This window comes from Pongo abelii, chromosome 22 (genome assembly GCF_028885655.2).
Source record: "Pongo abelii isolate AG06213 chromosome 22, NHGRI_mPonAbe1-v2.0_pri, whole genome shotgun sequence".
NCBI lineage: Eukaryota > Metazoa > Chordata > Mammalia > Primates > Hominidae > Pongo > Pongo abelii.
In genome coordinates this window covers 51,047,954-51,070,068 of record NC_072007.2, presented here as the reverse complement: position 1 = coordinate 51,070,068, position 22,115 = coordinate 51,047,954, and the positions used below count along the sequence as shown (strand labels likewise).

The following is a 22,115-nucleotide window of genomic DNA, read 5'->3' as shown; positions in this document are numbered from 1 at the left end:
AAATCTTAGATGAGAACAGTTATGTCTTTACAGATAAGATCTGATTTTTTTCAAACAGTGGAAAATGCTGTGACTGGCACTGTCTTCACACTCTCTCTTGGAAATCTGTGATCCTGGGTCGGTTTAATTTAAAACATCCCAGTAATAACTTTCAGACTTTAACTCAATTTTATTTTCAGAAGTCATCATGAAGGAAATATTTAAGAAGTCTCATTCCTTTAAGTTTAAAAATATTCCACAGGATTCATTTGCAACAGCCAGCCACTCACCCCAACCCCAAACTTCCAGAAAAAATTATGCCTCCAGGACATTTCTCCAAATGAAGTGTCAAGTCCAAATCAAGTCAAATTTCCAATGTGGAATCATGGACTCTATTTTATGACCTCCTGTGCCCCACGGGCTCTTCGGAGCCCATTACACAGCTGGTGCATATTAGGTATAGAAGGAAAGAGACCTGAGTGGCTACGGGGTTCTGCTCGGTGAAGCCCAAGCCACATTTCATAGGTTCTGGGATTATTAATGGTGTGTCTAGTTGCCTTGAGAATGTTCAACTCCAGTCTGTTATGAATACTTAATAGCAAGGAGAATGTGATTCTTCTCTTTTCAGAAACGTTTCTGTGACTCGGCGAATTCATTCTAGTGTGATAGGCAAACTGTCAAAATTAATGAATTCCAACTGAGATTTGGTTGTAGTGCAGTTGTAAATTAGCATTAATACCACAGTGTATGTTGAATGTGCTACATTTTCACCATGGATCTGGCCTAGAGGATGTCTTTGGAGGAAGCCACTCTAAAAATCGTGTTTTCTGGTTTGGTTTTTTCAGTTTTTGATCATAGTTTTAATTCTGGAAGAAGTATATGAAAGTAGGTCATTAAGATTTTCTAGAACACAACAAAAAAAGAAACAGGAAATAAATGTTATAACCAAAGACATGTTAGCGGAGTTTGTTTTGTTTTTGTGTGGCTCTGACTTAAGGATCTCATTACTGAACCTCAATCTATCTAAATGTTAAGTGATTATAAAGGAACACGATTCAGTTTATAAGTCTTTAGAGTGAGCTCCAACAACTACACAGCATACCTAGCCCAAGCACATCTTATTATGTGAATTTTAAATAATTATTCTGCAGCAATGTTTAGATCAAAGGTGTTTTAAGTGGGGATTTGGACCTTTAAGGAGCTGGAAACAGAACTGTGTGTGTCCTTTTTGTTCATGAGAGAGTGCAACACTTTCTTCTCATTCCCAAAGGGGTCTGAGCCCAAACAGTCACTGCTTAACTGACAACCTAGCACCAAATCCCAGCTCTGTTCCTCACGACAGAGTTCAAAGTTTATATGGTTTCTCATCTCTGACATAAAAATAGCAGTAATAGCAGCCTGTGAGGTATATTTTGAGGATTAAAATAAGGTTTTGTATTTAGATTACTTAGCATAATCCTAGCATATAATGTATATTCCATAAAAGCTAATTATTTAATCATGCCAAGAACAGAAGCAATAGTTGCAGCTTTAAACTAAATATAAAGTTTGATAATACACTTGGTGATATTTTCTTGGCAGACACAGGGCTAGCGACCCATGTCAGTGGAGATTGAAATATTGCCACATGTAGATGCGCCACCACTAAGTGAAGGAGCACACTTGGGCATCTTAGTGCTTTGCTGACATACAATACGGAATCCAGGGTAACTAATTTCCTTCTCTTCTCTAGAGCTCTGACTTCTCACCTAGTGCAGTCTGTAAAAATAAACATCTATAGGATTAAATATGACAATGATGGGTGAACATGCTTGGGAAGGGCCTAAGGTGCTGTGCAAATGGACAGGCGGCATTAAGAATCATTTATAGTGGGCTAGGCATGGTGGCTCATGCCTGTAATCCCAGCACTTTGGGAGGCCGAGGCAGGTGGATCACCTGAGGTCAGGAGTTCGAGACCAGCCTGGCCAAAATGATAAAACCCTGTCTCTACTAAAAATACAAAAAATTAGCAGGGCGTGGTGGTAGGTGCCTGTAATCCCAGCTACTCAGGAGGCTGAGGCAGGAGAATTGCTTGAACCTGGGAGACGGAGGTTGCAGTGAGTGAAGATTGCGCCACTGCACTCCAGCCTGGGCAACAAGAGCAAAACTTGTCTCAAAAGAAAAAAAAAAAAAAAGAATCATTTTTTTAATTTTAAAATGTTTAATTTTAAAACACTGTATGTCACTGAGACTTATTATTGATATTTAATTGAATTTAGCCTAACAGTCTTGTGTTCAAGAAGTATTAAATATTTGTTGAGACTCTTTGCTACATGCTAGAAACTATTGTAGGAATTGGGGATACATCAGGGAATAAAATCGACCAAAATATCTACTTTTTAGGGACCAAAATTTTAGGATAGGTTTAGAGGCAGACAATTGAAGCAAGTATAACAAATAGGTAAATGATCCAGTGCACTAAAGACGCTGAGGGCCATGGGGAGTAAGTGCAGGCGTGGGTCGGTGTGGGAGCTGCAGTAGTGGAGGTGCCGCCATCTTTACCAGGCAGTCAGAGCAAGCATCCCTGAGGGGGAGATGGCACTGCCAAGGCTGGAAAAGGTGAGCCAGGGAGTTTCTGTGAGAAGAACATCCCAGGTGGAGGGAGAGCAGGTACAGAGACCCAGAGGTGGGAGCCTGCAGGGGTGGTCTAGAGACGACAAGGAGACCAGTGTGGCTGCGGTGGGATTCCCAGGGGAGGGTGGTAGGAGATGACATCAGAGAAGAAACAGTGAGGATGGATCCTGTAGGAAGATAGGCTTTTACCTGGAGAATGGGGTCCTCAAAAGCTCAGAACAGAGGCCAAAGATGGCCTGAGCTGTCTTAACTGGATCACTCTCACTGATGGAGCTCATGGATGAGAGTGTGTATAGGGGACCAGGGTAGAAGCAGAGAGAACCATTGGGCACCGGGGAGAGGTGATGGTGGATTGGACCAGGGAGTGGCAGAGGAGATGGCACAAGGCAGATGCAGGGTATATTTTGAGGGTACAGCTAAGGGACTTATTGATGCTGTGAATGTAAGATATGAGGAAAACAGGGACCTCTACAAGCACCCACATGTTTGGGTTGGGCAACTGTTAAGAATGATGCTTTTTACTTCTTTGATTAAAACTCTCATATTTTAAAGATATTTTTGAGTGTACCTTATGTGACTCTTATTAATTTTTTTCTGAAGTACTAACAAATGTGCAGAAGAATCACATACATGAGGAGGAAGGCAAGAAAACTTCTTGAAGTTTTAAGAATACTGGATCCCAGAACAGGGGTATAGCTAAGTGGACAAGGAAATTAGGACAATAATGTAACCAGGGTTCCAATCAACAGATTTTTTAAAGTCTTGCATGTTTGAGACTCCTAAATAAGCCTCTGTAGGTGGGATTTCAGCATCCCGTGTTTTCCATCATTGAGATCCTGTGGGGTGTCATTAGTCTCCAGCTGACTGATGTAGGTGAGAATGTCTTATTTTGTTTTTTTCATTGTTTATAACAGAATGCCTGACACTGGTATTATAGAGAAATGATATATTGATTTCCTACAATTATGGAGGCTAAGAAGTCCAAGGTTGAAGGGCCACATTTGGTGAGGGTCTTTTTGCTGATGGGGACTCAGAGAAGAGGGGGCTGGGTATGCCAGCTCAGATCTCTCCTCCTTTTCTTATAAAGTCACCAGTCCCACTTCCATGACAACCCACCCACTAATCAATTAACCCATTACTCCATCAATCCATTCATGGATTGATCTATTCATGAGGGCAGAGCCTGCATGACCCAATAACCTCTTAAAGGCTCTACCCCTCAATACTGCCACACTGGGGATTAAATTTCAACATGAGTTTGAGTGGGGGCAAACATTCAAACCATAGCAGAGAATAAGACAAATTGTGCTGCGTCCGCTTGGAAGGCACTGTTCCGCATAGGGTTGGTTTGGGCTCCTTCTGATCATGATTGGAATTAGACGAACTCTCTAGAAACATACTCACTTACAGACTTTTCTTTCTGTGAGTATTTTTTTCCTGTTAAAGCTGTCTCTTCTAGTGTTCAGACCCATATTTTTAAGTTATCTTTTTCCACTGAAATTCTTAATCTTTCAAGTTTAGGTATGGATTTACCTTGATTTTATGGACTGTGAATGCCCTCTTTTCTTATCTTCTTCTATTTTATCTATATAATGATACTACCATTTGGGGTTAGATCAATATTTATGATTTACATTATTATGACTATGTAAATGTTAGCTACAGCTGAGCCACATAGTATATTATGAACACTTTTTCTATTACAGCTTTGTGTTTTTCCTAGGATTAATAATCACTTGCTTCTTTGTTTACTTAGTTTTCACTGCATGTGCTACTAATTCATTCCCCAAATTCTCCAACAGGACTAAATACTCTTCTTAATACATTCAGATGCATTAGCATGTTTGAATGTTTATTTTTTTTCCTGGAAACATCTCTCCAGGAGCCTTCTTTCTGCTTGAATCTGGACTGATTTCTGCTGTATGTTTGTTGTTCTGTTATCGTTCACAGTTATTCTGGAAATTCTTTTTGTTTCTCACCTATGTTGTACCGTCTGTTTTCTGAATATCATATGTTCTTTCTGAGTTTGCAAACTTTTAATTCATTTTTTAATTGCTTTTTGAAGAAGGGTACATGAGAGGTCAAAATTTTGACTTTGCATTGTCTAAAATTGTCCTCATTCACTTGTTTGATACTTTGAGTATGGAATTCTAGGTCAGTCATACCTTGCTTTATAAATGGCTGCACTGAGGTCCAGAAAAGGCAGGCCCTTGGTCTCCAAACTCCTAGGTCAGAACCTGACAGCAGGTTTCAACTACAGAGAACCCCAGAAATGATGGCACCTTTTCTCACAAAGAAATGCTTTTTCCACCTCCACAGAGGTCTGCCTTCAGTTACATTTAAGTGTTGATTTTATTGTCCATGCACTCAGTGCTGTGTGAGCACACGGTGTACAAGGATGACAATGCCCCCTTTGCTGCATTCAAGGTACAAATGTTTTAGCAATGAATAAAGTCACATATACGAACAGTCTCTTGATATGCAAGGGTAAAAATACAGAACTGGATCAGGTGGTATGAGTACAAGGGATGGTAAAGTCAGGTGAGTTTCATTCATGCAGTATTCCCCAATGTCATCTGGGAAGATAGACGAGTACCTCATACCTGGAGCCCAGACGCAGGTTTTTTTTCCATCACTGCTTTGGCGACAGTAGGCATTGCTGATAAGAAAAGGTAACTGAACATCTACACTTTGTCACTGCTCCCTCATCCTGCCATAGAAGCTTCATTAAAATGGAAATAAAGGAATTTACACACACTCTAAGGACAAAGGGAAAAAGAGATGAGATGCTGGCAGTCATGAGATGCCAATGGCAATGGATTTAACATTGTGGAGAAAGCCAAAAGAAGTCATACTAGAGGAAGCCAGTGAGCCAGTCTGTCATTCAGAACAAACTCTGGAAAGGCTGGTAAATTCGAGGGACCAGATTAGACTGGAGTCAATCCTTAAAGAGTCTTTCAAAGTTTTTTTAAAAATTGTCATCACTCATGACTTAGGGTGTATTTGCATTTATGAGAATGGTCATTTATTTTGTTTCTGAACACCTGTGTATTACATGAAGAAAGAAATTACTTAAAACATTAGATTTCTGTAAGTCCTTAGGTCAGAGCAAAATGAAAAATGAAGCACTTCTGAACATAGTGAAGTTCTAGCAAAAGAAAATAATGCTCAACAGTGTATTAGTCAATGAGACTAAGAAGAATTTATGTCTTTTTATCATTTCACTTCAGTGTTTTCACTTAATGCTGGAGTGAAAGGTTTAATTACCGAACTTGGATTTTACATTTTTATGCTGAGGTACCACTCAGTCTCTGGTTATAATTCATTTTCTTCTTTAATCACAGGAGAAATGATTCAGTTGGCTTTGGTTAATGTCCTCCTCCCCTTCCCTTTGATAATATTATTTTGTTGTTGCTTGACTGCTTTTTTTGTTGCTATTTTACATTGGCATGTTTTTGGACATTCAATTTTGTAATTTTTTCCTCTCTCTCCAACTCTTTGCCTCTTAATCTGCAGAAAGCAATTCTGTTAACATTATTGTGATGTTATCTTTATTTCTCACTCTGTTATTTCTGCTGATTTGCTTCATTTGTAATTCTTTACATAACTCTGCACTCTTTCTTCATTAATTTGTTCTATTCTTGTTCCCCAATTTTTATGCTTCCGAATCCTAAGGAGTCATTTACATCATTTTGGTTTATTCATGTGCTTTACTGCCTGTGATCATAATGCTCACAGTGTCTTCTACTTCTTCCAAATCACTAGCCACTTTCATGCCTTTTGAAACCTTTGAGCTTAAAATGTAAATGCTGGAACGTAGCAAACCACATACATATTATTCATTACAGAGTCTGTATTCCTCTCTGAAAATGTACACTTAACCCCTAGCAATGTTAATGAGAGTGACTTTCATCCATCCAAAGAGATGGAGAGACTTTTATCTCTAAAATGAATTCCCTATACACATATGGAAATAATTCTCTAGAAGTGGATTGCAAACAGTACTCAGACATTTTCTGGGTAAAACACTAATTTATTTTTACTTCTTTTCTCCAGAGCTTTGTAAAACCCATGGCAAAAATCAGGCTTTTTCCTTCTTGTTGCAAAATAAGTACAAATATTGGATAAAAAGAACATTCTTACACAAAGTAGCTAAAATCTCAGAAGTGTGTTCTTATAGCACCTCAGAAATTCTTTTTGTCAGCCACTCATCCTTGTGGTCCCTTGATATCTATATAATGGAATTTAGATTATAGTAGATGATGTATATAAAATACAGATCAAGTGTTACTTCTTAAAAGGAATCTCTTTAGTTATATGTAGTATGAAAGCCATAATATTTTTCTTTTAAACATTTATTTATGCATTCAATAAAAAATGTGAGGGCTTCAATTATGTATTAGCCAGCACACCAGCTGCCTCTAAGAATAAGATTGCATCATCTCCTATGAAGTGTGCTGCCCCTCTTCTAGATTGCAATGGAGTGGAGTGCACACGCAAAATAGCTATGAAAACAGTGATGACAATGTGATGCAAGAAGCTGAAAGGTAGGATGTGGTGTCTAGTATGAAAGGTAGAAGACCAGGAATAAATTCTAAGGAATTGGTGTTTAGCTGAGATTCAAAGAATGAGTAGGAGTTAATTGGATAAAGGAGGGTGAAGTGTTCCAGCAAAGAGCCTAGTACCAGCACAGGCCCCGAGTTGGAAGGGGATTGGGGACTAGGACACTGAGGAGACCAGTGTGGCCAGACCCTAGTATATGACAGGTGTGAGATGACATTGAATTTTTTCTACTCACAGTTTCTTAACCTCCAACATTCAAGAATGCAACCTACATCTCAACAAAAAACACTGTTATGTTACCCTAATGGTAGTTAGCACTAAAAAAAAAAAAAAAAAAAAAAAAAAAAGAGAGACCCAGTTCTCAGTTCTCCTTTTGGATTTTATATTTTTCACTTTAATTCCAGCAGATTTGCTTCATGTCCTCTGAAGCCCTTTTATTAGATATATAGACATTTAGGATTGTTATGTCACCTTGATGAATTGACCACTTTATCATTAGGGAATAACCATCTGTCTCTAGTAATATTTCTTATTCTAAAATCTACTTTGATATTAATATAATCACTCCAACTTTCTTTAGAGTAGTGTTAGCTTATATTTTTTCTATTTTTTTTTTTTTACTTTTGGTCTATCAGTTTCTTTATATCTATAATAGAATTTCTCCTGGATAGCACATAGTTAGGTATTTATTTTTTATTCAATCTGACAATGTTTTACTGTTAAGAGTGTTTAGGCAATTTATATTCAGTGCGATCGTCAATTTGGTTTCATTTAAACCTATCATGTTGCTAATTGCTCCCTATTTTTTCTATCTGTCCTCTGTTCCTTTATTTTTCTCTTTCTTGCCTTCTTTTGGATTAATGGAGTATTTTTTAAATTGTCAATTTTATCTGCATTAAAGGATTAACATGTAAGTTTTGTTTTTATTTTAAAGGATTAACATGTAAGTGGTTGCTTTTAGAGTTTACAACATCAATCTTCAAAGTAACATGGCTTACTTTCAAATAATGTTATACCACTTAATTTATAGAAGGACCTTACAACAATAAATTTTTATTTCCTCCTTCCTCCTGCCTTTGTGCTAATATTGTTATTCATTTTATCTATATGTTACAAACCGCACAATGCATTATTATTGCCTTAACAGTAATATATCTTCTGATGATGATTTAAAGTGAGAAAATATGATTTTATATTCACCCACATGCTTAACATTTTTGTCACTCTTCATTTCTTTATGAAGTCACAAATTTGCATCTGATATTCTTTTCTTCCTGAAAGATTTTAATGTTTCTTATATTGCTAGTCTACTGACAATGAATTCTCAGCTTTGGAATGCCTAGAAAGTTATTTTGTCTTTATGAACATTTTTCTGCATATAGAGCTCTAGGTTGACAGTTTTTCTTTCCTGTCTTTTTTTCAAAAAATGCTTCAAATTTCTCTCTCCTTGTCTTCTGTTTTGCATTGTTTCTGATGAGAAGTCTGCTGTCATCTTTGTTTCTCTAAATATAACGTGTATTTATTTTTTAATCTGGTTGCCTTTAAGTTTTTTTCTTTATGTTGGATTTGAACAATTTAATCACGTGTCATGTTGTGGTTTTCTACATGCTTCTGTTTGGTGTTTGTTGAATTTGATGGATAGTTGAGGTTCTAGTGTTCATTAAAGTTTGAAACTTGTGTATATTAATTGTTCGATTTTTTTTCTGTATCTCATTTTCCTCCTAGAACTCCAATTATACATGTATTAGGCCAAATGATATTGGCCCACATCTCACTAGTTTTGTGTTTTCTGTTTTTAAGCCTTTTTAAAGTTTGTTTTTCAGTTTGGGTAGTTTTAATTGCTCTGTTTTCTGGTTCATTGACAGTTTCTTCTGAAGGGTGTAATCTGCCATTAATCCTATTTGTGTAACTTTCATTTCATATATTACATTTTGAATCTCTAGAAGTTCCATTTGACTGTTTTATTTGCAGCTTGGCTGTTTGTATTTTCTCCATTTCTCTCATCAATGAGCTCTTCCTTTTTCCTACTGTCTTGTACATATTGACAGAATATTTATAAGAGTGATGTTAATATCCATGCTTGCAAATTGTATCATGTCTCATTTATGTGTCTTTCTATGGAATAGTTTACTCCTAATAATATGCCATATTTCCCTTATTGAGTCCAATTTTTTATTAAATGACAGACATTGTAAATTTTATATTATTGATTGATTGTTGGTTTCTATTAATTATCAAAGTTTTTTGTTGTGCAGCTAAATTACTTAGACTCAGTTTGTTCCCTTCTAGGATCATTTTTAAATTTTGTTATGATTAATTTGGCCCCTGTGGCTGTGTGATACACTTCTGAATACTCAATCTGATGTTCCATTTATTAGAAGTTCTTACCTCTTTTGCTGGTTGAAACATGAACTATTTTCTCCCCTGTGTGAGCTTCACAGATTGTCACCTTCTTCTTTCTGGTGTTCCTAATCCAACCTTGGTAGTTTTCTTACACGCATGCAAATATCAGCACACAGTTAAGGACTCATCGACTGGAAGCTTCTTTGGCTCTCTGGAGCTCCCTCTCTATATAACTTCCTTCTTTCCGCTTTGTAAATTCTAGCAGCCTTGGTCCCCTCAAGTGTCACGCTTGGTCCCCCTAACCCCAGAATATAACCAAGTTTTATTTCAATTTCTTCCTTTTGGAATCATCTTAGAAACTCAGGAAGTAAGCTGGGCCACTCATAAGGTCCTCTTTGTTTGTTTCCTTCTTTCATTTTTCTTTTTTTTTCTGTACTGTCTGAAAGTTTAGTTAAGACATAGGGTAAATCCAGTTCTTGTTTCTGTGTTTTTGTTTGTTTGTTGTTTTATGATGGACAGAGACAGAATTTCATATTTCTAAGTGATGACAGTTGCAACGTAATTTCAGGGCTTGGGAGTAGATAGAATGAGTGAAATATATTAAAGTTAAAGGCAAAATTGCTATAACATATGAGCACATTTTAATAACCTGACTTGGAATCACTTCATAGAAGCCTGGAATGCTTTCCAAGTCATTATGAGCCCATCATTTAACTGATTTGTGATTGTCTGATCCAGATGACACTGAATTTCTAAGCATTTATCCAAATAAAAAACCATTTTGGAGTCTCAGAATCAGCTAAATGTTATGCTTTCTAGATATGTTTACCTAAGGCTAAGTTATATTCCCTTTCATTTTGGAAGACCTTTACACAAGCAGTTCATTTTAGTAAGCATACCCACTCACATATTCCTATGAAAGCAATAAAGGTAATTTAAACCCAAATGGTATTTCCATTCAAAATTAATGTAGCCAATTTGCAAATTTGATAGCTTGTTTTAGTTCTCATGTTTTCTGACCTCTCTGAAGCAATTAACAGTGTTGAAAACTATTGGTTAACGTCTCAAAATGTCTTTTTGTTTCTAAGACATCACTCTCTAGGGTTTGAGCTACTGATCTCCTAATTTCCTATTTATCTCCTTCATGATTTTTTTCCAATTTCTTTAAACTCTTTTAATTTTTTAATTGAAATGTTACATACATGCAAATCACTGTGTACACATGCAGTGTGCCCAGCACCCAGATCAAGAAAAAGAACACAGCCTGCACCTTGGATGCCACTTCATGCCCCTTTCCATTCTCTACACCTGACCCCACCCCCATGGGCAAACTTTATTCTGACTCTCAACATCATAGATTAGTTTTTCCTATTTTGATGTCTGATATAAATGGAACAATACAGTGTAAATCCCTTTGGTGTCTTTTCGCTTTTCTTCACCATTATAGTTGTGTGATTTATAATATTTTATGTGCAGATTGTTCATTGTTATAGGTATGTAGTGATTCAAGGTGCCAATATATCACGATGTATCAATTTTATTATTGATCGATATTTGGTAAGTTTTCAGTTTGTGACTGTTACAACTAGTTGCTGCTGTAGATATTCCAGCATGTATTTTTTGATGAACATATGCATGTGCTTTTGTTGTATAAATACTTAGGAGTGAAATTATTGAGTCACAGTGCACACATGTGTTCCCTTTAGTAGAGGCTGATAATTTTCCACAGTAACTTTACTGATTTACATTACTACCTGCATTGTTTGAGGGTCTTGTTGCTCCACATTCTTAAGACCCTCAATATATTCTGTCTTTTCCATTGTAGTTATTTTGGTGGATGTGTAGTAGTACCCTGTTGTACTTTTAATTTACTTTTTCTTGATGACCAATGGCATTGAAGCACTTTTTAATGTGCTTATTGGCCATTTACATATTGGCCTTTGTGAAGTGACTGTTCACACCGTGTGTGTGTGTGTGTGTGTGTGTGTGTGTGTGTGTGTTTCTTTTTTGGAGACAAGGTCTCACTGTGTCGCTCAGGCTGGAGTGCAGTGGTGCGATCTCGGCTCACTGCAACTTCTAATTCTGGGGCTCGAGTGATCCTCCTACCCCTGCCTCCTGAGTAGCTGGGACTACAGGAGCATGCCACCACACCCAGCTAATTTTTGGTAGAGAGAGGTCTTGCTATGTTCCCCAGGCTGGTCTTGAATTTCTGGGCTCAAGCGATCCACACACCTCGGCCTCCAAAAGTGCTGGAATTACAGGCATGAGTTGTAACTTTTTTTGGTCCATTTTTGTTGGATTATCTTTTTATATTGGTGTGTAGGAGTTCATTATGTATTTTGGGTACAAATCTTTTGTCAAATATTTTCCTACCTTATAAAATACTACCTATCCCTGAGGATTTACTTCTGGTTTTTGTCTCTTCTTGTTCTTTACACTTGATATGGTTTGGCTGTGTCCTCACCCAAATCTCATCTTGAATTCCCACATGTTTTGGGAGGGACCCGGTGGGAGGTAATTGAATCATGGGGGCAGGTCATTCCCGTGCTGTTCTCATGATAGTAAGTCTCACGAGATCTGATGGTTGTTATAAGGGGAAGTTTTCCTGCACAAGTTCACTCCCTTTACCTGCTGCCAACCATGTAAGACGTGACTTGCTCCTCCTTGCCTTCCACCAGGATTGTGAGGCTTCCCCAGCCATGTGGAACTGTAAGTCCAATTAAATCCCTTTCTCTTGTAAATTGCCCAGTCTTGGGTATGTCTTTATTAGCAGTGTGAAAACAAACGAATACAACACTTTTCTTGGAATATCTCACCCAATGATAGACTTAAATTTCCCTGGCTGCCAAATCTGCCTCTAGGGTCTTGGACTCCTGTTTCCAATTTGCTATTGGGTGGCCCAAGGGCAGTGCCCTCTTTACCTTAGTGAAACTGACATGTTGTTTCCTTTACCAACCAGCTCTGTCTTGTAGGCTCTCTTTGTAATAGTGTAACTGTGCAACTGGGCATGCAAGCAATTACATTTGGCTCATATTGACTTTTTTTATTTTCTTCATTTTCTTCACTCTTATTGCTCCCACATCCCTGCCCACCAATGCTGGTAGGATTATATGAGACATATCCATAATTAGGCCTTTTTTCTCCCTTCTCACCACCAATGCCCAGCTGGCCTAGACCCCCAGCAGAGCAGTCTAGCCAGGCTTTCTGCCTGCAGTCTTCTCTCCCTGTCTACTCAGTGTTTACTTTCTCAAACTTCAATTTCGGAAATTGATTGTTCTTTGTTAAAAGTTTCAATGACTCCCTACTTTTTAAAATAGCTTTATTAAAATATAATTTATATACCATAAAAAGAATCCACTTAAAGCATACAGTTTAGTGGTTTTTAGTATATTCACAGATAAGGTGCCTTCACCACAATCAATTTTAGCAGATTTTCATCACTTCAAAAGAAACCCTGTACCTTTTAGCTATCACCCTCCTATCCTGTCCCGTTACCCAGTCCTAACCATAAGTAAGCCATTAATCGACTTTCTGTCTCTACAGATCTCCCTCTTCTGGACATTTCATATGCATGGAGTCATACAGTATGTGGCCTTTTGTGGCTGTAATTGAGGGTCATCCCCATTGTAGCTTGTGCCAGTTCTTCACTCTATTTTATTGCTGAGTGATATCCCATTGTAAGGCTAAGCCACATTTTGCTTACCTATTCTTCAGGGGATAGACATGTAGGCTGTTTCCACCATTGGCCATTATACATAATGCTGCTTTAAACATTTGCTCACAGTTTTGTGTGGACGTATGTTTTCATTTCTCCTCAGTATGTGCCTAATTGTCCTTATTGTCTGCAGGGCTAAGCATGTGCTTTTTAGCTTGGCACCTGACACTCTTTACAATCTTGACTTTATAATCAGCACCCTTCCACACCTTGATTATTAGTGTGTCTGCTGGTCTTGGCACAGTGCCAGATACATGGTAGGTGCTAAAGAGTGTTTCCAAGATAAATGAATCTAAGGAACCTGTAGCTCCCTCTCCTAATCATGCAACACTTTTAGCTATGCACTGAATTTCCTGCTTCCCAGCACATTTTTATTTCTCCCCTGACTGGGACAACTCAATGTCCTGATATTTTTTAAGACTTCTGCCTAGAATGTACTTTTCTTTTCTCCTCTGGAAAGTTGTTTCCATTTTTCATAGGTCAGATTAGTTTCTCTATCACTTATGCTTCTGTTGCATTTTGTGAATGTTTCTGTCACAACCTTCGGCAAATAGAATTATAATTGACCTCCCTATGTGAACTAGAGTACCTTTCAGACTAAAATTTCCTTGGCAGTAGTACCAGGACTTGGTCTATCTTGCATTACTGGGCCCTTACACAATACCTGGTACCTAGTAGGTGCTCAATAAATATTATTACATCAGTGAATGCTTGTGTCACTGCCTACTGCAAAATTCCTCCCACATCTCCTCTTTTCACCCTGCCCTGTTTGAATTTTAAGAAAAGCTAAAATATTGATTTATTTTCTTTTTGGTGTAACATTCTTCTTTACGTTTGTCACTGGAGCCTTGGTTATGCCATCTGTTACAGCGATGTAAAATATTGAGAAGTCTGCAACTGAAGAAACAATTCTCCAAGATCCCTCCCATTAGCTCCCTTAGTGTTGGTACCCCAGGATTTTCAACCCTGAATTTCACAAGATTGTGCTGAATGTTTCATTTAGCTTTCTGTTATGAACCCACGGTTATTTTTTAGGAAATTTCACACACACACATAATTCACATTAATGTTGCCTCTGCCCTTACTGGAGGAAGCAAATGTTACCGTATTAGAGAGCAGGAGGCACTCTATAAAAAGAAGTGCTATTATTTAGGCAGATGGATGGTCCCTTAGATGGAAGAAACAAAAGCTGTTGGAATATAGTTTGGGTTTTCTTTTGCCTGTGGCCATATGATGTGTCTCTTAGAGAATGAGTTTATGTTACATTATTAAACCCTGTGGCATGAAGGAGAAAGACTAATGTAAAATTCTTTAAAAATATAAGAAGAAGTGACAGTAATCCCCCGTAGGTCGCTTATCTCTTTAACTACTAGGATTAAACATTTATTTATCATTTTTTTCCTGCAGTCATTTAAATAATTTCACAAGCTGGCTTGTGGAATGAGATTTTCAATAAGAAACTGTACATTTAATTAAGCAATGTTTCTTGTATACATTTACATTTTTAAAGTCTTGCTATTCTTAACAAGACTACTTTTAGGATACAAGAGGATAAATTCAAATATGACCAAAGTTTGCTTAGTTCAAATTACCCACAGTCGGGTTGATAGAAAAATAATGTAGGGAAAAAAATAAAAGAATCCTGGTGGAATTAATTAGCCTTGAAGAGTGACAGTTACCTCATTCCTAACAATATGTTTGGGGTAATGTCAGTTTCTTAGAAAGCTCAAATGTAAAATTACAGTGCTACTATCAGCATTTTTATTTGAGTTGAAAACTGCCATGTTGAACTATTAACTATGCTTCTGATCTGAACCAATTTCTTAGTTAGCAATAATTTTCATATTCTGACTTATGAAGCATTGCTAAAGACTTTAGTTATGGTTGGGAGAGAAAACTATAAAACACTTAGGACTTGATGAACACCCCTGCCTCTCTTCTCTGTGGGTAAGATCTATCACTTGTACAAAACGTATTTTTCTCTGCCACCTTTTGACAAATGGTGTTCACTGTGCTTTGCAGCTTAGCCATAGCCCCAACTGGCCCTGGAGGGCAAACTCTTGGTTTCTGTCAGTGATGGAGACCAAGAGAAAAAGGATGGATGTTTCAAGTAAGATACCTGGAGGATGCTAAATCTCATGGACACAGCTTCCCCTAGATCTGACTTTCCGGAATAAAGGCAGGCATATAATGAAACTAATATAGTGATGTGAAAAGGCCTCACCTATTCTGTATGAGTGTGAAAACTGAAACTTTCGTGAATTGTTGTCTTGGTTCATTTTCTGCTACTAAAACAGAATACACAGACTGAGTAAATTATAAACAACAGAAGTTTATTTGGCTCATGGCTCTGGAGGCTGAGAAGTCCAAGGCCATCAGGTGAGGGTCATCCTAGGTGGAAGGATGGAAGACAGAAGCAAGTGCTCAGGATAGAAAGAAAATGGAGGCAGAATGTATTATTTTATAAGGAGCTCACTCCTGTGATAATGACATTAATCCATTTGTGAGGGATCTGCCTCTTATGAGTCACCTTTTAAAGTTTCCACCTCCCAATACCATTACCCTGGTGATTAAATTTCAACGTGAGTTTTGGCAGGAACATTCAAATCGTGGTATTCTGACCTGGCCTCCCGAAACTTCTAACATACAAAGTGCATTCATTTCATCCCAGTACCCCAAAAGTCTTAACTAATTCCAGCATCAGTTTGAAAGTCCAAAGTCTCATCTGAATCAGATATGAGTGAGACTCAGGCATGATTCATCTAGAGGCAAATTCCCTCCAGCCATGAGCTATGAATCAAAGCAAGCTATCTAATTCCAAAACTCAATGGTGAGACAGGAACAGGATGGACATTCCCATTCCAAAAAGGAGAAAGAGGCAGGAAGAGGTAACAGGTTTCAAGTAAATCTAAAACCCAACAGAGAAAACAACCTTAAGTTTAAAGCTGGATAATAAACCCCTTTAATTACATGTCCCTCACCCGGGGAACACTGGGATGGGGATTGGGTCCCCAGGGCCTCAGGAAAAGTTGCCTTGATGGCTTTGTTGGGCTCTTGGGCTCAGTTCACTCAGCAGCTCTCATGGGTTGGAGTCTTATGTCTGCAGCTCTCCCAGGCTGATGTTATGTGCTGGTAGCTCTAGAGTTCTGGGATCTCAGGGCCAGCCCCACTTCCGTGGCTCCACTAGGCATCACTCTAGTGGACAGTCTCTGCTGCAGCTCTGGCCCATTAATTCTTCTCAGCACTGCTCTAATGGGGACTGTTTGTGCTGGCTCCACCTCTAAAACAAGTCTCTGCCCAGGGCCCCAGGCTTTCTGGGAGGTCTTTGAAGTTTAGGTGGAGAAAGCCATGCCCCACAGCTTTTGCATTCTGTGCACCTGCAGAATTAACACAACATGGATGCCACCAAAGTTTATGATTAGTACCTTCCAGAGCAGCAGGTTAAGCCAGGCCTGGGACCACTTGAGCCATGGCTGAGGCAGCTGAGGAATACTTCCTCACAATGCAGCAGGCAGGTCCTGAGACAGCTTGGGTAGCAAGCCACGGAGAGTGCCCAGGCCTAGTTATTAGCTCATCTAGTTATTAGATTAATGTCTCTTCTGCCTCCCCCTACTTCTTCCTCTACTGGGACAATCTAAAGTTGGTGCTTAGTGTTTAAACGACTGGTTAAACTAAATGACCATTTAGTTTCTTAACAAGATGTAGTGCTAAAATGCATGAGCTCATTCCACCATACCAAATCTTGACCACCACATGCCATCCTCTATAACTTTCTAACAGTTCTTCCTAATGAAGCTTTCTTTCTAGGATATAGTAGGCCAGGAATCTCATTATACTTGCCCCTCCTCATCCCCACACCAACATATTTATTGATATATTTACTAAACTTAGTTGAAGAATGAAGTTTTGCCATGTGCACTCTAAGGTATATTTGTGCAAGGAGAGACAGCAGTCCTTCCCATCTCTCTTTAGTGAGGTTAGGGGTTAACTTTCTTGGTTTTACTAAATAGAAGTCTACATTCCATATAGGCACACAAGAGCAAGTTTCCTAACGTAACTATGACTCAACACACGTCTCAATGCCCTGCAGGATTCTGTGTCATTGACCACTGTGTTTATACTGATAAACTTTTCTATAGTTGAAGCCTTTGGCCCTGGTAACATTTCCATCCTACATGACACCAATGAAAAGTTAGAGTTTTCATTGGTGCCATATATGGCCTAACAGCCAGAGTGACCCTCAGATCTCACGCCAGTAGTGGACCTGTCAGGTAGATGTCATCTGCCAACATCCCCAAGGAGGTGTAGGTCTTCAAGTGTGAGATCATCCATGTTATTTCCAGCATTGTTGAACAAGACACTTCTTGAGACGCACAGATTGACAATAGCTTTTGATGCTTCCCCTGATCAAGGAGAAAGAGGGTCTTTTCAAGGGCCCATCTACTTTGGGGACATCTACATTGTGTGTCCCTCACAGGGGAGCAGAATTCACATCAGTATGTAGGCTTTCTTGTTCATAGTGGAAGGCGCCACAGTGTGTAAGCATCTCTCTATATCAGGACCTCACTAAAGGCTTTCGTCTGTACCCCCCACCTTCTCTCTCTCTCTCTCTCTCTCTCTGTCTCAACTTCTATACAGTCAGTTCCTAAACTATGAGAGGTAATTCCAATCTACTTAAAAGAAATGTAATTTTGTAAAACAGAAATTCCAAAAATACTTCAAAAGTTTACATTATATTATAACAGAAGTTTGACATACCACATGAATTATGAGATGGGAAAATGAAAAAAAATGGGGACAGTGAATGCACCAACTAGCATTTACTAAACACACACAGCTTGCTAGGCATTAGGCTTAGGCCTGTGAGCTCATTGAATATATGAAGTTTAACTAAAAATCAAAATGTTTATATAATAAATGTTAGATTCTTACATGAGTATGTTTTCATAAAACAAACTACACATTGTCACTGTCCAGATTCAGTGGGTTCCCAAAAACATAACAGCCTGAGAGTCTTAGTTGTGTCATTGCTTTATTCAATGTAATAATTATTGCTTGTAAAAATGTTTTAATCCAGTGATAATCCAGATTTAGTACTTTCTTCCATCTTGGTGTATTTTATTTATTGCTCATGCTCTGTTGGGGAGCTTACATGGGATGTTAGTTGGCACTTTCTGATTACTTTATTTAAAACAGAAAAACATTTCAGAAAGGCATGGTTGTAGATGGTAACTAGCAGAGCCTCATTTGATGTTTCATGTTGAGTTACCTGAAGGGAGATGCTCAGAGGAAGAGTTGCATGCAGAAGGCCTCCTGGGAGTGTATTCTCAAGACACACATCAGCAAGGATGTGAGGAAGGCAGAATGAGTGGAGGGAGAAGCTTCTCTGCAATGCTCTGATGATAGCGGTCTCAGGTGGGATGCACCTTCAGCGTTGTTGCAACTTAATACAAGGGGGCCAGGCTTGTGGAGCCACCTTTGACCAGTCATTCCCTGAAGGCCTCAGACAAGGCAGTTCCCTGTAACTGGGGCTGGTTCCCAGTGTAGGACTCAACATAGGACCTTTCCAGCTGCTTTGGGGCAGGGTGCATTGGCGCTAAAGAGGAAATCTGAAGGGAGCCCCACAGTGTCCACCAAGTGGCAGCAGGGAAGAACATGCTGTGAGTAGAGTCAACCACATCTATTCAGCCTTGTGCCAATGCTTGGATGCTGTGCTTCCTAACAGCAGGGTGGAGACCACCCGCTACCCTCACATTTAGTGAGCAGGTTAAATCTTATTATAAGATGAGTCCAATCACCTTTGTAAATAGTGTTAATTTCTTCGTCTCTTTCTTACCAAATCATGTCAATTAACTAAAGGTAAAGTGAGGGGCACATGTATTTTATCACATAGACTTAGTAGCAACCCCAGCACATAGCAGGAGCCTGTAACCCCTCAGCTCCATACCCCGGAGAAACACTAGATCTGGAAGCACAGGCCATAGACCCACGCTATACAGAGCTGCCTCTAATCCCCAAACAAATGAGGGGGACTGTTATGCCACATTTGGTTCTAAGATGAGAAAACATAAAACTCTCAAAAGCCTTCATCAGAAAGACTGAATCTATTTCTGCCACCTCCTAGCCCTGCTTTCTTGCTCGAGTGACAGCCTGTATCCTGTGTCCTTGGTCAAGTGACAGCCCTGTGAATCTCCATGTCATCTTCTGCAAAGTGGAGCCTTTATTTACCTAGCAGAGCTGTTGTTCATCTCGAGTGTTATAAGGTTGTCTGGTATGAAGTACTATGAGGCATACAATAAATGTTATTCTCACTTCTGACCAATGAAGTTCATTCGAAATATCTGGGGCTTCTCTTCTCTCTTACAAATATAGGTATGCACCTGCTTTAGAAAGTCATGGAGAAGCTCAGATGTGTGACAAGTAGGCCTTCATTATATTTATAAATCTTTTATTTAACTTGTAAATTCTGGAAGTCACATTTTATTTCTTCACATAACCAACACTCCAGAAACACTTGTTATTGGCCCTTAAATGAATTAAAAAGCCAAATGTGTATGAACACATTTGCTGATATTTACTTGTAGAAGTGAAAAGAGAAACAATTTAAATGAAAAGAGCAGAAAAACAGTTCATAAGAATATGTATAAATTGTGCATTCACTGATATTTACTTGTGAAGTCTGTGTAGAACCATGGAATAATGTAGATGATGTATAAGAGAATGAAACAGTTATAAAAATGGTACATTTTATGTATGTACACTTTAACATGATATAATTATATAGATAAGGCATGGAGGCAGGTGGACCATAAGGTAAATGTAAAAATCAAAACAGACACTGTAGGCTGGTGGAGTTGAGTCATGCTTTTGTCAAAATTCTCTTTATTGTTATGTCCTATTTTAAATAAAAAGTGTATTATTGATTTGACATTGTATTTTATGATAATGGTGCTTTTTTATGCCTTACTCTACAAAGAACTTAAATTTACAAGAAAAAAAAAACCATCAAAATTGGGCAAAGGATATAAACAGACACTTCTCAAAAGAAGACATTTATGCAGCCAACAAACGTGAAAAAAAGCTCATCATCACTGGTATTAGAGAAATGCAAATCAAAGCCACAGTGAGATACCATCTCATGCCAGTTAGAATGGTGACCATTAAAAAGTCAGGAAACAACAGATGCTGGAGAGGATGTGGAGAAATAGGAACGCTTTAACACTGTTGGTGGGAGTGTAAATTAGTTCAACCATTGTGGAAGACAGTGTGGAGATTCCTCAAGGATCTAGAACCAGAAATACCATTTGACCCAGCAATCCCATTACTGGGTATACACCCAAAAGATTATAAATTATTCTACTATAAAGACACATGCACACATATGTTTATTGTGGCACTATTCACAGTAGCAAAGACTTGGAACCAACCCAAATGCCCATCGATGATAGACTGGATAAAGAAAATGTGGCACATACACACCATGGAATACTATGCAGCCATAAAAAAGGATGAGTTCATATCCTTTGCAGGGATGTAGATGAAGCCAGAAACCATCATTCTCAACAAACTAACACAGGAACAGAAAACCAAACACCGTGTGTTCTCACTCATAAGTGGGAGTTGAACAATGAGAACACATGGACACAGGGAGGGGAACATCACACATCAGGGCCTGTTGGGGTTGGGGGACTAGGGGAGGAAGAGCATTAGGAGAAATACCTAATGTAGATGACGGGTTGATGGGTGCAGCAAACCATCATGGCACGTGTATACCTATGTGACAAAACTGCACATTCTTCACATGTATCCCAGAACTTAAAGTATAATAAAAAATAATAAAATGTTTTACATGTGATTTTCAATTTTAATTAAAAACGTGGCGAATTTCATTCCATAATAACCCTCAGTGAACCTAGTAAAGAGCAATTTGATCCCAGCAACAAGATCTAGGCATTCACACATTCAGCTTCCCTTTACTGAGAGTCCAGTGAGAGCTGGGCTCTATGTTCCAGGTAATAGTGAGAGTAAATTAAAACCTTGTCCTCATGAGGCTTATCTCTAGTGGCAGAAGATAGACAATAAGTGAATACAAAATATATACAGTCCAATGGTGGTCAGTGTGGGGAGAGAACAGGGTTTGGGGCATGAGGCAAAAAACCAATCTATTAAAAATTAACATCCAGGATAACTTAACAGTTTGTGTACAAAATGCGAAATGAGGATGGCACCTTATTTTTTAGTATCAGCCTATCTGCTCACAGCATTTTGAGAAAATTTGAATTATTTGGTTTTATCTGAGCCTGTGCCTCATGATTAATTTTCAGGGTAACTTTCTGAGGCCAGACATTGAACTGCAAATGTCAAAGGCATGTTTTACTTACCCATGGATCCCTGTGTTGTCTTCTTGCAGTTTTCAGTGAAGACCTACACTCCAGCCTCTACTTTGTCAATGCATCTCTGCAAGAGGTAGTGTTTGCCAGCACCACGGGGACTCTGGTGCCCTGCCCCGCAGCAGGCATCCCTCCTGTGACTCTCAGATGGTACCTAGCCACGGGCGAGGAGATCTACGATGTCCCCGGGATCCGCCACGTCCACCCCAACGGCACTCTCCAAATTTTCCCCTTCCCTCCTTCAAGCTTCAGTACCTTAATCCATGATAATACTTATTATTGCACAGCTGAAAATCCTTCAGGGAAAATTAGAAGTCAGGATGTCCACATCAAGGCTGGTGAGTACAGCTCTGGGCTTTGTTTTTTCTGTGCCTGCTTGGGGTGGGAGGATAATGACAATGACAAATAGCAAAATGCCATCGCAGCAGAGAACCAATGAAAACCCCATCATCAGTTCATTCTGACCTTGCTGATGACTTCTTTAAGATCTCCTTGTTTAGATTTCAAAGTGC

The 22,115-nt window shown here is 38.7% G+C and overlaps 1 protein-coding gene across 2 annotated transcripts in view; it reads left to right on the top strand.

Moving 5' to 3' along the window:
- DSCAM (DS cell adhesion molecule) overlaps positions 1 to 22,115 on the top strand; it is an 826,557-nt gene that overhangs the window by 119,564 nt on the left and 684,878 nt on the right. For both annotated transcript variants that reach the window (XM_024239402.3, XM_054542559.2), the window contains exon 2: positions 21,624 to 21,941. In XM_024239402.3, coding sequence (XP_024095170.1) covers positions 21,624 to 21,941 — 318 coding nt within the window. The remainder of the gene's footprint in view (positions 1 to 21,623; positions 21,942 to 22,115) is intronic.